We start from the raw sequence: 16,905 nt of genomic DNA on the forward strand, positions 1-16,905 counted from the left end.
TTAAGTGGTGACATGCCTATGCACTTTATCTCAAAAGCTAATTTGGCAACGGGCAGTTTGTGCAGACTTAAAAAATTGGCAGTATTTATAATATTTAAGAAAATCTGGCCTTTTAAACTAACAGTTCAGCTTTCCAAATTCAGTATAAAATGTACAGTTGAGTAATCAATTTTGACTTGTGATCTTTAAGTAAAAATATTACTAAGTTACATGAAGTATTGAAATAGTCAAGAGATTTCAAAGGTTCTACATATTTATTCAGAGTTTAATTTATTATAGGAGATATTTATGTACCTCAGGTCTTAAGTCATGGTACTGAGATTCTGAAAACAGAAACAATATATTGACCTTATAAAGTTTAAAGTACTTTTAAAGTTTTAAGTTGTAAATGGGAATAAGCATTATCTAAAAGCTCCTTACTTAAAGTATCTGCTGAAATCTGCCAAACTCATCAATAGAAAAATAAAATTCTAGAGGTTGACCTTAGTAGCTTAAGAAAGAACTAACTCTTTGGGTTTATATCTTTAAGAAATCAAATACCAGTTTTTAAAAACAAATAATAATCTTTTTCTACCAGCTTGTTCAGAAGATGCAAAACAATTCACAGTATCTCTTTTTGCTACCACATAAAAGCAAACAAAAAGACCTATGCCAGAAGATTTTTGGGGGTAAGTTTTAATCAGAATTTGTCTAGAATTATAATAAAAAACATAAACCACTTGAGAGTTGATACGGCAACACGTAATACTTTGAATGTAGTTGTTCTTTATGTTTTTTCTGGTGGGGGGTCACAGCCCAATCTGAGAATCTGGCAAGTGCTATGGAACTCGCAGATTAATGTGTACTGATACACACACACACTTTTGGAATAAAAATAAAGTAGCCAAAGAGCTCTTGAAAAGACTACCACGTGTAGTAAGAACACTTACACTTGCTATTACACCACCGGCCAATTACAAAATCAGAGCTGAGGTCATTTTAGACACATCATAAAAATACATATGAGTATGTTTTACTAGATGATGTGTCAAAAGTTCTCATTATTGAAATAAATTTGACAGCTACCTTCTATACCAGGTGAATGCTGAATATCGTCCATGATTTGAAACATCACTAATGCTGACTAGTTTTCATCACATAGAGGTCTTAAATCCAGAGTGATATAATAAAAAATAAATATTTGGCCTTTGTCCCTGGTTCCTGGTACACATCTCCTAAAACCCTCGAAGCCTCCAGAGTGATGAGAGTACCTTCTGTATACTGAGATGACTGGCGGCTGGGGAGCTGTGGAGAGCTCCAGAACAGGAGTGCGTCACCAGACAGTCCAGGGCATGGCTAGAGGGTTGGTGCTTTCAGTCCCTCCCTCCACCCCACCCGCCCCCTATACCTCCAGCGAAGAGAAAGGAGCAGGAGGCTGAGTTAATCACCAACGGCCAATTGTTGAATCAGTCATGCTTACATAACAAGCTCCCATAACAACACCCTAAGAGATGAGCTTCTGGGCTGGTGAACATATCAAGGTACTGGGAGGATGGTGCACCCAGAAAGAGCATGGAGACCCCAGCCACCCTGTTCCCGGCATACCTTGCCCTGTGCTCCTCTCGCATTTGCTTGTAACTGAGTAACATTCTTTATAATAAACTGGTAAAGTCAAGTATTTTTCTGAGTTCTGTAAGCTATTCTAGCAAATTATGAAACCAAGATGGGGTTGTAGGACCCCTCGTTTATCGCCAGCTGGTCACAAGTACGGGCGCCCTGATCCTTGTGACTGGCGTCTGAAGTGTGGGCAGTCTTGTGGGGCTGAGTCCTTCAACCCATGGAGCCTGATGCTAATTCCAGGTAGCTGATGTCTGGACTGAATTGAACTGCTGGACACCCAGCTGGTCTGGAGAATCAGAGAACCGGCTGCTGGTGATGGAAAGTGCTCAAGATCCAGTGTGTCAAGGTTAGTCTATACGATGGGCAGCACTTGAGTTGAAAATAAATGGGAAAATGGGATATATTATCATACATTACACTCATTACTATATTGGAACAGTAAGATAATAGGAAGAAATGTAACAAGCTGTTAAAAGTAAATGTCTTTGAGTGATTATACAAGTGATTCCCCCATTCTTCACTTTCTCATTTTCTTAATATTTCTAAAATGAGCATATATTACACTTCGTTTTCCAACGCATTACAGCTATTTTTTATTTAGATAAACATTTTAATACTATAATTTCTTAGTGAAGAAAAAAAAATCAAAGCTCATATTTTGGATCAGTATTTTTTTTTTCAATCACATTTCTTTATTTGGGGGGGGGGGTTAGGTTTTTATTTATTAAATTATTTTAATGCAAGTACTGGGGATGGAACCCAGGACCTCGTGCATGCTAAGCACATGCTCTACCACTGAGCTCTAATCTCCCCATGCTGGACCAGTATGTTTTAACTGTGCAGTCCCTGAGAGGTTACATGTATGTCCTTTTAAAAAGTTTGTCTAATTAAATTAGTACTGGAAAACTATCACCTCCCTAACCCATAATTAAGTATGTGAAATCCAAAACAGAGATACTAGCTATGCCATGGTTCTACCAAGTTCTAAAGAAGCACAGGGGAAAATACTACTTTTGGAGAAGTTAACTTTTTTGTCTTGATGCTGTTAAATAAATCAATACTTTTAACAAGATTTGAAAAAAAGAAAAATCAACAATACTGAATTAGCCTATGTTTTGACATGAAAATCTAATCATATAAAAATATCTTATAATTTTCTTCCAGTGGAAGCCAAAAGAAAATATATCATGAACTTTCTAGTTGCTAAATAAAAGACAAACTTCGCCCCCCAGAAGAATTTAAAAAATTTTGCAACTCAAATATCTTTATTATGAAACATGTTCTCTGTTTAATTTATTTTTCAGGAATTCCTCTAGCTTTCTGTCTCTAACTTGAATTACTGTACTTTGATGATTTCATTCTTTTTATATCTAGAAAGAGAAATACTGTTTCTAATGTAAGAAGTGTCACCTCGGCGTGTGTGTGAGGCCTGTGCTCGAACGCCCCGCCTGCTCGCGCTCCCGCATCGTGGCAGCCGGCTTAGTGAAGGCACAGAGCGAGAGAAGTGCACAGAGCATCTGTGATCGCTGGTCCTCTCGCCAGAAATGCTGTATTTAGTTATTTTAATTTCTGAACTCAACCTGCTATGCAGTAGTATGACTTCCAATTTAAAATAAATATTCTATTTGTGTACAGACTGTATCAACAAAACTTGCTCAGTAAGAGACTACTAGTATACACACACTTGGTACATTTTCAGTCAAAAAGTAAAGAAATTTGATGTTTTAGTTAGACTCATCCTTACAGAGAAATACACAGTTCTGTTCGGCCTTTGGAAAAATGAAACTAACTCGCAAGTGCCTTTCCCTTGCCTAGTACCCCAGGGATCAGGATATTCTTGGTTGGGAATGAGCCATCTGGTCCAATTTCCTAATTTCACGAACAAGGTATGTGAATAAAGTAACCTGCTAAGTGTAAACAACACAAATCAAATGAAATACAACCTCAAGTGGACTGTTTCCACCAGTGATAAAAATAAAAGATGCTCCACACTATAGACATTGTCATTTTCTTTAAGTCCTTTTTTATTTAGAGATTTTTCTGGCAAGGAGATAGACCATCGGAAAGCAATTTCACTGGCAGTGAGGTATGTATATGCTCTACCAAAATACTCCTTATTTTAACTGCTTTAACTTTATTTACATACGAAGAAAAGTATCAATGCATATCCTTGTTTCAACTATAGTATTAGCCATACTACATGAAATAAAATAAAATGGTGCTTGCATACAAAAACTGTTATTTGTAAAGGAATCTGATTTCAGATTAAAATAACTCATTTGTTTCTGGAAAGTTTAAAAGAAGAATCACAATTTATCATGACCAAGACATCTGCACCATATTTTCCATTCCTCACAGCACATTTATTTCAGTAATTCCATTATGTCGTTCTTAGCAATGAGCATAGTGTTACACGATTTTCGTACATATAATCACATCCAAAACAAGTTCTAAAATTTAAATTGTAAACATTCTCATCATATGTAGAAATATTTCAATTGGTGGATTAAATTCTGCTAACTGATCAAATTTGGAAGAGAATATAAATGAGGAAGCCTATGCTAAACTGTGTAGTGAGCACTGTTTATTAATTACATTTCTACAATGTTAAATAAAGGAAGCGGCAAACCTGTCCTGTAAGCATGTCAGATTTCAGGTAAAACATTAGAAAGAAACAAATCTGTTAACAAAAGGATGTCTTGCAATAAAGAACATTAGATTTTTTAAATCTATTGTGATACAAAAATGTCAAGGGGAAACAGCATCTTTGCTGACAAAGTAGGAGGTAGCATGGATGCACCGCTTTATCGTCTGAGAAATGCAACTGGAGCAAAGAGTATTTCCTTTCCACAAATAATTTCCAGGACTATGTACATATTTCTTTTAGAAATACTTGTTTAAACAAATCTCCCTCCACTTTTTAGTATAAAAAAAACCATTCCGTGTGATTTTAAAAAAACACTTACACATCTAGATAGAATAGTACTCTGCCCTATCTGAGTGAACAGTCTCAAACTATGAAGTACATGATATTTAATGCCCTAAGTTGAGTAAATTTAGTTAGCGGTTCCTGGTATTATACAAAACACTAAATATATACAAACAAAATATAATATCTTATTTTTCACTGCAAGTCTTGTGGGGAATAAACAGAACCTTGATTCTGGTAACACTGCAGAAAACATAATTTTCCAATAAATTTGTCCTTAAGTATCCATGTGCAACAGTTTATCAATGACTGCTTACACGTACTGATCTTGCGTTGAGTGAACAGTTAACTGACGAAACTTAGTAAACCTTAAAAACGTATCTTCCACCCTATATAAAATATATAGACTACTTACTGTTTGAAGTACTCAGTTTGCTCCGATGTCACTGTGATTCACTTTTCCCCGTTTTCCTGCTTTAGTATTTATAAACGGATAATTTAACGTGGCTTTAAAAAAAAAGACAAAGAATTTCAAATGTACATCCAATTCAAATTTGCTATTTAAAAGGTTTCCTTGTTCTATGAAGCTGCTTCTGCCATTAGAAGAGAAAATGAAGTTTCTGTAATGGAGGCAGGCTTTTTGAGTAGTGACGTGACCTCCACCATGCCAGCTCCAGTCCGTGGAAGATTAGCGTTTACAATGTGTCGTTGTAAGTGCTTAATCCAGTCTTCCTGAACAGACAATGGTCCACGAAAGACTAGGCCACAAAACCTATAGAAGAAGTTGATAACAGTTCTCTTAACATGACCAATTCCCTTTATTTTAAACTCAACTCACATAAAATCCATAAGCCTAAGGAGTCAACTTTGTATTGGAGACAGTACTTGGTGAGTTTCTAAATACCTATAAAATCAAAATCATTTAATACAATATCAAAACTGCCAATTCATAATACCTCCAGTAATATCTGCAGAGATGGGAACATTATTATTAGGTTAAAATTAATTAAAAGGTCTTAACACCTATACATCTTAATATACATAAAACAACTCTAATTCCAAAATGCACTGTTCTTTTTGTTAAGACCCCTCTCCTGCTCAGAACTCCTTCCACCACATGAGGGTGAGCGCAGGAGGAGGTGCGAGGGAGTCTGCACAGCTCTGCTCAGAACTATCAGTGGGGAGAAAATACGTTCCCAATACGCAGGAACTCAAGACAGTTAAAAAAAACACCAAATTAAACCTAACAAAGCATATAAATAAAACAACAAAAAAGTCATTTTTATAAATCACAGTATCATAGAGGCACTTAGCTAATATAAAAATTTGATTTATTAGTTGTTGACGTACAGCATATTATGAACCATGTAAGATTTTAAGCCCTTCTCCAAGAATTTGTTTATAACTTGATTGCTGAGAGCGCACCTTCTGCCACAAATTAAAAATCCCAAATAAAACAGCTAGGATGTCTCAAAGCAAAATATGAAGAAACTGAGCAGATTTGGCAATATCGGCACGTACCTGCATCGGAGAATGTAAACCTCGTCAGCACCATGAGGTAATGACAGCATTTTCTTCTTGCTTCCGGATCTTGACCTTGATTTCTTCTGCTTACAATCTAAGGCTGAAAAAGGGAAGAAAAAGACTTAATATTTCCTTTACATATTCTTACGTATATTTAAGATATACATACACATGTATATTTCTAGGGAGGTTCAGACCATCCACATCAAGTTAGAAAAAGTCTGCATCCATTTGCAGTCTCTGAAGCATGCACTAACTCGTAGCTGGTCCTCTAAGAGCAGTAACATTGTCAGCATATGCTCTTCTTCTACTGCTTTTTCATATACTGCTACACGGTACCAAACTAGAGCTGAGAAAGAGTAACTGAATAACTTGAAATTACTAAATTGGTCAATTACTAGAGCAACGGTAATCTTTTCTCTTATGATCATATATACAATATTTTAACAAATCGTTAAATCTTCCTTATTTCCAGGAAAACTATAACCTCAATGTAAGATCATTAAGTTTGCATTTGATTACTACTCCATTAATCAGATCTTACATGCTTTGAAAATTTAGTAAAGGAACATCAACAAAGTAATAAAAAGTTCAATAAAGAATCAACTTCATAGCAATTCACTCTGAACTCTGTAACAATAAATAGTTCTTAAAATTATGTGGCCCTACATTTGAAAGAGCAAAGAAAGCTCAACTTTCATTTTTTAACTCAACCTGTAGTGTATATACAAGTTTATGTTCTACTTTACTAGAAAACAAGTATAAATCCAGATTATCTCAGATAGGTTTATAAATGGACCAGAATTTAAATGCTAACTATTCTTTACTTTTTTCATTTTACATTTTTCCCTATAGTTTATTTTAAAAACATGATTAAAAGAGGGAAAATATTTTTATGTTTGATCAAAATTGTAATGCTAACTGTTCTTCAAATTCTTCTGTTACTTGACTTTTCCCTTCAATCACTTATTACAGAAAATCTGATTTAATAAAGAAAAAAAAATTTTATAGGTAGGAATAGACAGGACATAACATTTTGTCCTTTGAATACAACTATACCATTCCTTTGGACAAAGGGATGATAGTACTCCAGGGTGCTGCTGGTCAACTAGCAGGAAGAGATGGTAAGAATTTCTCTCTAGAGTTCCAAGGGGGAGGGAAACAAATGTAACAGAAGAGTTATCCAAATGGCTTTTCTTCTGTTAACCTGTCACATGAAATCCCCTGGGAAAATTCTAGGTAAGAGAGAGTAGGAACTGACTATTCAATGATTGTGTGAAATGAGTTGTTCAAAGTCCAGATTCCAAAAGAATAGATGCTACTATTAAAAAACCAGTAAACATAGTTCCTTACAATAGTCAAGTGGCAAAGCTAACAGAAATGTCATATAGAAAATTAAAAACCACAAGAAGCCTAAATCTCATTCAAGCCACTGTTTTTTGCTTCCTGTTACCTGTCTCTTCAAAACTAAAATCTAGGTCTCGCAAAGTCTTTCTCAAGCTTATCCTCAGAAGAAGAATCTAATAAGTTAAGAACAACAGGAAGTCAAGTATTAAAGAACGGCTATTTCAAAGCTAAACAATCAAAATCTGGAATAGAAAAATCTTACAAAGTTCTCATTAGTTATTTCATTTAAGAGCCTGGCACATAGTAGGAACTTAACAAATCCTTCTGGAGTGAAAAATAAAGAAAAACCCAGCAATGTAACCTTTGACATTTACACAGGATGTGAGTGGAAATTCATTCCACCACCACGTACGACACACTACAGCTCCTGCGGAACACTTCCGCGTTAATTTGTTTAGATGAGTATGTTGCTAGTAGTCACACTTAAATTCTCCACTTGCCAGTCTAACTTACGTGTAGAAACTAGGCTCTTATAACCAGCAGGAAGAATGAGGTAACATGTACTCTGTAATGAGCACCTTCGTTTTCCTGGTTGCTCTGGTGAGCAGTTTGAATTTGAGTGAATTTTAAAGCAACTCACACAGTAGAGTAAAGAACTCAGGGAACTCAAAGGCCTAAGTGCTACTAGACGTCCGTTTCTCTTTCCCTGTCTGTAAACCACACACAGTCCCTGGCTCTGTTACTGGAACTGAGCAACCATTTGGTATATCATGAGATTACAGGTAGAATCTTACTTTGATAAGCTTGCTTGTTGTCAAAATTGCCACACTATATTCAAATTCCTTTTAAAACGTAAATAAATTACTGTAGGATGCAAATAAAATACATTATAACAATCCTTTAAAAATTTGTTCAGAATGCTAATGTTAGGTATGTAAAGCCAACTGAGGGAGAAGGGCAGAGGGTGACAGGGAAGTAAGCAAAAGAATGTTTTATCAGTTACAAAGCGTTTATTTAGTTACATCTGGATGCTGTGATACTTTAAAAATGGAGCTGGAAATGTTTACTTGGTGTAGAAATGTTTTTGACCTCAACAGAGGGAAAAAAGAATTTTTCTGACTTTTGATAGTATACAAACTAGAAACTCAGGTTTAGGCTGTTATTCGGATGGATGATCGGGTCTAAATTTTAAATGAGAATGCCGTAGTTCTTGTAGTAATTGGTCTTTGAAGGTATTAGGACATTGGAAAGTAGGACAACTCTGTCAGCAGGTGACTGAGAATCTGCAGGACCCAGAGTTCCAAGTAAGTTTAGAGAACCACACGTACGGTTCTCCTCGGAAACCTGTCCATTAAGTAAAGACACTAAAAATCAGGGGCCTCTGGTAATCACACCTAAACACCTCGGTGTCTTAGTATCTCCATTATCACTTTAAAATTTCTTACCCCCTGAAATGTCACTTATTACTTGAGAAAGTAAAATATGAATGCAGGAATAGTTTTTCTAACATCAACATCCAACCACCACCCCCGCAATACTGCCCAAACATTTTAGAAAAATCTATAAAAAAAAAAAAAAGAACGTTTAACATATTATTAATATGCACACAAAGGGGATATCTATATGGTAATCTACATGAAAAAGATGATTTACACAAAATGTTCTACTAAATGAAAAAGATGTGCAAATATGTCTACTGTACAGATGTTCTCATTTAACAGACTATATCTAAAAAGGAAAAGCAATTTTGTTGTGGACTGTACCAGAAATCATCAGAGTATTAAAAACAACATCACTAACAGTCAGTTTTAGTATAATGGAACTCATCAGTATTTGTGATAAATAGCCCAAGGTTTAATGAAGTTGTTTATATGAATAATCTGCCAAATAGATAACCTTATACAAAGCCTTTCTTTATAATAGGATTTTATTTGCACTTATATATTACTGTCAGAAAACAAAACACACACCCACCTTTTTTCCCTTCCAAAGTATTTTCAATCTAACATTGTTTCTATATTTGAAATTTATTAAAAAAATACTAGATTAGTTTTAGAAATTCTTAATTGTCTTCTTGAGCATAACTGCTTCTTTGGAAAGGAACAAGCTCAGTTCCTCCTACCTTCCTAAGGTTCCTACTTAGGGTGGCAGAGTGTGTTTAAAGTGATCACTTTTAACCAGAAGACTGTTAAAAACACACACACACACACACACACACACACAAAACTCCGTCGTATCTGATTTATAAAGGATCCAAATTGCTGCTGATAGCAATATTTTACTTACAAGAAGAACATACTGAATTGAGCTGTAAGGTCATATAAATTTTTTTTTTAATATACCTTTAGTAAAACAGATGTTTTGATCAAGTAGGAATGAGAGAGACACACAAGAGACCTATGAGCCTTCAGAAAGAACACCACACTGCCAGGCTGCAAAACGCAGCAAGAACAAGGGCAGTGAAGACAGCAACGCCGTATGTGACTGAAGAAGTAAACTGGGTCAGAGAAAAGCAAATCAACACGTAACACAACAGACTCAAACTCAAGTCTGTTTTCTGAGACATTATTAAGTCTTCCACACAGAAGAGAAATAATTTACTTTGGGCTCTGACATTATTAAATAACTCCTTTTGCCACATCTACCTTTCTGCCCACTATATACAACATTTGTTCCGATGAATTTCATTTTCTTTTGAATTCACTACACACATGACCTCAAAGAATGAAGATTTATTTCTGAAAAACATCTGAAGCCTCTGTGGTTAAAAGAAGGGGGACTAGCATCACAACTGAAAACAGTCACCACCGAAATACTGTCATTTGCAACCATCCTTCCCTGCCCACTTAGCCCAAAGCCCCGTCTCCTCTGTTCTGCTCCTAGCTGTTGGCACCTCTAGGCACACTGGCCAGGCTATGTACATCCGCGGTAAGAGGCGCGGTACAGCCCTGCTAGAGGGAAGAACACCCCTCCTGCATCCAGCCAACTGGCACAAGGCAGGTGGCAGAGTAGCTGTCGGCTCATTCAGGAAAGCAGCAGGAATAAAAACGCCACCAACAGGCGAGTCCCCATTCCCACCAGCCTTCACAAGCCGGCGACGGAGGGCTATTGCGTAACCGCAGTGGCGCGGTGGGAAGAGGGCGCGTATGTGCCAAGGGGCACACAAGTGTGAGATGGACAGACACAATTCTAGATGTCTACCATTAATCCTCCAAGGTTCGTAAGCCCCAAGCATACAAAAGACTGTGCAAATAGCATTCTCTTTCCCTTAACTCCAACTAAGAGGGTGAAGAGAAACACGTTAGCTTGTATAAACCAGCGATGTGGGGTAGGGGAAACCATTGTTGAGAAGCTAAATTCTTTTTCCTTCAGTGTACACTTTTCTCTTTGCAGAAAGTGCCTACAAGGCCGACTTCAGGGTGTGTGACCTGCGTGGCTGCACAGCGTCCCACATTTGGTTTGATGCGCTGCTGCCGCAGTCTTGAAGTTCTTAATTTTTGAATACAAGGCACTATGTTCTCATTTTGCACTGGACCCTGTAAATTATGCAGCCTGTTCTGGTCCTGAGTAACAACTACTCTAAGCGAGAAAGGCTGCCCTCAGTTCCCCCTCTTGACCTCTTAGCCCATTTTTAAAAAAGCTATTAAGAGAAAATTTGTTAAATCCCTCTCTCTACAGCCCATTAAAAATGGAAAGGAGGTCCTGACTCCCAGCACCAACTCTCTGCACTGCATAACCAAGCCAGTCATCACTCCCCAGCTGCACAGATAGAGCAGCTTAAGTAGTTTATTGTTACGAAAGCAATGTTACCCTTCCAACAGGAACTGAACACATGCAGGATCAGCAACCTAGAAGTATGTTTTCACCATCATTTTCCCTTGATACTTTCACTCTAAAATTGGATTTTTTAGTGCCCTATGTTACTTTCATCCGTTTTTAGAGTTTCCATTCTCAATAACTAAAGATAATAACTAACCCAGAACCACAGAGCAATCATGGCAAAGTTAATTAGATATTGTATGATTTAACATTTTACCTGGAAGAGGACGAAATACAAAACATCTGAAAAGCAAATTTCTTTTGCTTTAAGGATGAAGTTTATGGCTTAACAATGTTAGTCTTGAGGAGACGGGCAGCTTGGTTCACGAAAGAGTTAAAGCAAAGGCAGCTTTTTATCTAAATCTGGGCCTACTCGGGAGGCCTCTGCTTTTTCAAAGCTCAGGGGATGATTAGGAAAAGAATACTCTGAGCAAGTATTTTTAATGTGAAGGGAAAGCTAAACATAAACATGAAACTTTACTGCACATCTTTATAAACAGAGAAGCTGAAGCGACTAGCTTTTCCAGCTTGCCAGAAGCTAAAAGCTCCCCGTGCCCCACTACCAGCCGTTGCTATTCAGGTAAGAACTACCGGGACGGCAAGTGCTCCACTATCTGTGTAACAGGCAAGAGAAACATTTACAAGTTCTCGAGGCAGGCTGGACTTGTGGGCTGCTTTACTTAGCAAGCACAGGAGGCACTTACTATCAACCACTTTTCTAAGACAAAGTCTTCAAATTGGAACAAACATTACAGTACAGAATGGCAAATCTGCTCTAAACAACTTTTGTTTAGAATCACCTGAGTACAATCACATTTCCTGCCCTCTAAAAGTGTATTCCAAATTATCATTTCACATTTCGTGGGATTAACTAAATGATTGTTTGTGTACAAAATTTTAAGAAAACAACTTTAAAATTTGTTCAGTTATCTGTAACATAATCATGTTCAATTTAAATCAGACAGGGCTCACTATAATTATAAATGTCACAAACCCATGATCCCAGTAGATCTGATTCAGCTTTTTACAATTTTGAAGTGCTTTGTATATTCCAAACAAAATCCGAGCTATAATCAAACACATTGTTTCTGGTTTAGCTAACTTCCAGCTAAGGCCACAATTAAACATGTATGTTAAACATGGGATAACAAGAATTAACCTTATTCCTCTAGACACAATAAAGAGATAATTAAGTCCTACTTTTCCACTTCTTACCTAAGTGAGGAGAGTGCTGGAAACAACAGTCTCCAGCAAGCCATTCTCTTGCCCTAACCTCCACAAGAGAAAAATCTGTGTATTATTTTAGTATTTCCATAAACTCACTTAAAGCAGATTACCTACAGTTTAGGTCTGGCCAGTAACAGAACTTGTTATCACAAAATTTACTAAATCTTAATCCAGATTATAGACAGCATTCAAGAGATTCATGTTAGAAAAGAAATCATAGCAAACGCAACACTACGGTTGAGAATATAAAGATATTAGACAAGTTAAAAAAATCCAAATATATAAAAATCCAGGTTAAGTTAATTGTTAAAAAAAAGCAAAACAAGCAAAACTGAAAATTAGTAAGTAACAGAACTAACAGGAATGCTAGGAGACTAGTTAACATGTTTATGAAAAACAAGATATTGGTCAAAAAAGATCAACCAAAGAGAATTCCTAACTTTCATAACCAGTCGCCAGCAAAAGCAGGCGCTATGTCATGGAAGCACTTCACCCTACAACAGCGTGAAACTTTGCGGCTCTGCGCTCCTAACAGCGTGCCGCCTGCCTGACGGGCGCGGTCGCCTGCTGCGAGTCGTGCCCCGCCAGGCGATCACGTGCGGCTAGACGGGTGACATCCAGAGGAAGGACGGGCCTGCTCTTCTCTCACCGGACACCATGGCAGCAGATTCATGAACTGTGCTGGTACAACCATCCTCCCAGTAACAAGGTTAAAACCTTGAGCCACCTCCACCTCTTTCTCTTGTTCTACCTCCAATTAACCTGCCAAGTTCTGCTCACGTTACTCCCACAGTGTTATGTGCACGTCTGTTATCCGTCCTTTGCATTCCTGTTGTCACTGTCCTGGTTCCGGACTCCTAACATGACTATGATTTCTGCACCTCTCCACCAAATCCTTTAACTTCTATTTAAAAGGCAGTTTTAAAAGCTTTACTCAAATTCTTAAAAAGGAAAACTTCACTGTCTCCTCACTACAAATTAATTCTAGCATCATGGGTCAGCACTCCAGCATTCTACGTCCGCTACCTAACTCTAGCCCCTTACCTCCAGTCTCCTAGTACTTTAGTAGCAGTGTTTTTACCACTGAAGTGCAGTCAGTTTACAATGTTGTGTCAATTGCTGGTGCCCAGCATAACAGTTCAGTCATACATATAATATATATATTCCTTTTCATATTCTTTTTCATTATAGGTAACTTACTAGAGGATATTGAATATAGTTCCCTGTGCTATACAGTATAAACTTGTTTATCTATTTTATATATAGTAGTTAGATGCTACTTCCCAAAGCCTTGCTGGGTTCTGGTCTGGCTGAAGGTACCTTCCTCCTCCTCTAAACTTGCACAGTTCTTCACATACACTTACAACTCAGCACTTAAAATTGGTTCTGTATTACAGTTATGCATCTGTGTGCTTTTACAATATTGTAAGATCCAATTTATCTCCGTAGTACTTAGCATAATGCATAAACCACCTATAAGCTGAAAAAAATGCTTGTTAAGTTAGTGAATAAATCAGCCAATCAGTATTGTGGGCAAACAGCCCAGTTTTTGCTGGCATGATTAAACAATTAGCATCCATGAGGGTGACTCTAAATACTCAAATGATTAGATTCTATTCAATTTACTGTTTCACAAGGCAAAAATAAGAATAACATTTAGAAACACTACCATCAAAATGGTTAGGATAAAAATCAACTTTGACACTAGTTTTCCATTACCTAGAAAATTTACTCAACTTGAACAATTCATTACCATCCAGATAAATACAAACAGATACATACTCTTAACGAAGAACAGCACCATATGAACAAGAACAAAAATAGCAGCACCACAGAGACTGAGAAACTACAGAAGCCCATCTTGCAGTGTATCAGGAATAGCTGTTTAAAATACAAGTTTGAACATGTCATTTCTTTATCCTTAAAAATTCTTCAGTGACTTCTTAAACTTCTTAGCAAGCATCTGAAATTCTTCAGTGACTTCTTAAACTTCCTAGCAAGCATCTGAAACATCAACTCCGCTCTTCTGACATTATCATCTCCCCAAACAACTGTAACTGGTTCTCCCGACCCTTCGTAAACTCCAGATTCTGTTCCTTTAGTGCCACACCATGTTGGTCTCCAGCTGAAATGTCCCACTTCATCTCTTCCTGCATTTTCAGGGCCCAGCGGCAAGCTCGCAAGCCTTCTGTGACAGCACACCTGTGCTTACCCACCTGGTCACCACGACTAGGCCCGCGCAGCTGCATGCGGGCTTTCGCGGCCTCTGGGATAGCACAGCCTGGCACAGCTGTTAGTAACTAAGCCTTGACTGCGTGGAAATCCCCTTTGACTACTGCTTTATTTTTCTCTCTCATTTTAAACATAATGACAAGAAACGTATCAGCATGATCTTTTTTCTCTTTCTTTCGAGGCTCTACTTGACAATGAGACAGACAGCAAAGGCAGCGGGGAAAAAGAAACCCAACTTAATTCCCAGCTCCCCTCAAACTGGGGCCTGGGCTAAGCCAACAGCTTGAACCCCCAGCACATACAGTCCATACACCACTTATCTGCATACTGTCCCGCAGAGTTCGCTAATTCTGACAATTTTACATGTGTTGTGAGCAACGCTTTCCTAAGGTCTCCGACATCGGGGCATGGCTCACACCTCTTACATATCCCACGTACAGCCTCGCCTGGAGAAATTGTCCAGGTATTTGGTTTAATTAGAAGCTGGTTTGTTCCTCTAGAGTTTAATTATAGTAGAAAATCAAAATTGTCTTGTACTCTTTTAGGCTGAATGAATCACTAGAAAAGCATGTAGTTTCTTGAAGATGCAATACAGTAATATTTAAAAAGACACCACAGAAGATACTCATGAAAAGACAAATAATTTAATACATCTTGAAAAGCTTTCTCAGTCCTGTTTTTCCCTTTCCCTCAGCAGACAGCGTTCCTTCCGCATTTTCTACAATGACAGAATGACTTTCCTAGCGGCTCACACCCACTCCGCCCCTGGTGCTCCTCAGCACTTACTGCCGCAGGCCTCTGGCCAGTGCCGCCGCTGGCAGGACCGGAAGCAGGCAAAGAGCCTATTAGGCAACGTGCCGTCTGCCGTTCCGCTGAAAAGGAACCGGCATGAGAAATAAAAGAAATGACTTTGCTAAAAAAAAAAAAAGAATGTGGATATATTGCATTAGTGGTATTGACTAAAAGATCTAGCACCAATTTTTAGTTATTTTTTTCTCGTTGGAAAAGTCACTCTTTAATTATAATGGTGGATCTGTTGTAGAATGCTTTACTTCCAAACTGTCAGCATGGAAGTGTTCTGAAGACACTGAGACGAAGCAACACCCAATGTGTTTCCATACGTAAAAACATTTTTCCTGCATCGATTTTAAGTAGCTAGAAAGTCCCAATTTAGTTTAAATATCCAGGGTGAGCATTTGATTAAAATATATGGTCCACAGATAAACATCTGAATACAGTGAGTAAAGAAAGTTCACTTGCTGCCACAGAAGAGTTATAATTTCTAAAATATTACTACTGTTGATTCTACTCACTACCAGTTTCTAAAACAAAGAGTCACTTAAGAGGAGTGTTTCCAGTTTGTGGACAGTGACCTCTTAGTGGGTAGTAAATCAATTTACTGGATCATGACCAGTATCAATTTTTAATGAAAAAGAATAAAATAGAAAATATTAGAATGCATCGCACTTAATTCAGGTGGGTGAACGAGTGAACAAGTGAGTGTGTATACGTATGAATATGAATTTGTACATGAGGTCAAGACGTAAAATGAAGTTCCAATAAAAATGCTGAATACCACTGTTATTTTTTCTTCTTTTTAGGAGGTTACAGATTGCTATGCTATCATAGAACAGCATTGTGCAAACACGCACTCATCTTACTGATATATTTCCTTTCACAACATTCTCCCTACTTGGACTTCAATTATTTCCCTTTCTTTACCTATTAAAAATTCACTGTTACTTTGACCTCAAAATATTTTCGGGGGAGCGTGGGGGCGTAGCTCAGTGGTAGAGCGAATGCTTAGCACACACAAGGTCTTGAGGCTCAATCTCCAGTATCTTCACTAACAAAAACAATAACAAAAGCAATTTTTTTTGTTCCTGATTGCAGATAAGTTGATAGAATATACTTTGCCTTAAATAATTTTAAATATTTAAAAAATTGTAATAACTAGGGTGATCCTATAATTTATTGTGCAATCCAGGACACTTGTGAGAGGGAAAGAGGCAGTCACTCTGTTAGCACCTTGATGCTCTTCATGCTGCCAGTATAAAAAGGATGCCGTTTAATTCAAACATTACTAAACACAAAAAGTCAATAGTTAAAATAAAAAATCCAAAAGCATTTAAAATGAATTATATGAAATTTCTGATTTTTAATGAAAATTAATAATGTTCTAATTAAACTGTACAAATAATCAACCAAGGGGGAAAAACCTGTATGAG

The 16,905-nt window shown here is 37.3% G+C and overlaps 1 protein-coding gene and 1 long non-coding RNA gene across 18 annotated transcripts in view; one reads left to right on the plus strand and one right to left on the minus strand.

The window, feature by feature from the left end:
- The window catches only part of LOC141578604 (uncharacterized), a 36,748-nt gene extending 33,155 nt beyond the window's left edge, over positions 1-3,593 (plus strand). The window contains exons 2-3 of the long non-coding RNA XR_012509075.1: positions 1,840-1,945; positions 2,974-3,593. This is a non-coding gene — a long non-coding RNA (uncharacterized LOC141578604). The remainder of the gene's footprint in view (positions 1-1,839; positions 1,946-2,973) is intronic.
- Positions 3,594-3,599: 6 nt separating this feature from the next.
- Positions 3,600-16,905, minus strand: part of ZNF644 (zinc finger protein 644) — a 98,737-nt gene continuing 85,431 nt past the window's right edge. For all 17 annotated transcript variants that reach the window (XM_074369901.1, XM_074369910.1, XM_074369904.1 and 14 more), the window contains 2 exons: positions 6,050-6,152; positions 3,600-5,300 (listed from right to left, as the gene is read on the minus strand). In XM_074369901.1, coding sequence (XP_074226002.1) covers positions 5,108-5,300; positions 6,050-6,152 — 296 coding nt within the window. In that variant the 3' untranslated portion in view covers positions 3,600-5,107. The remainder of the gene's footprint in view (positions 5,301-6,049; positions 6,153-16,905) is intronic.

This window comes from Camelus bactrianus, chromosome 9, assembly GCF_048773025.1.
Source record: "Camelus bactrianus isolate YW-2024 breed Bactrian camel chromosome 9, ASM4877302v1, whole genome shotgun sequence".
NCBI lineage: Eukaryota > Metazoa > Chordata > Mammalia > Artiodactyla > Camelidae > Camelus > Camelus bactrianus.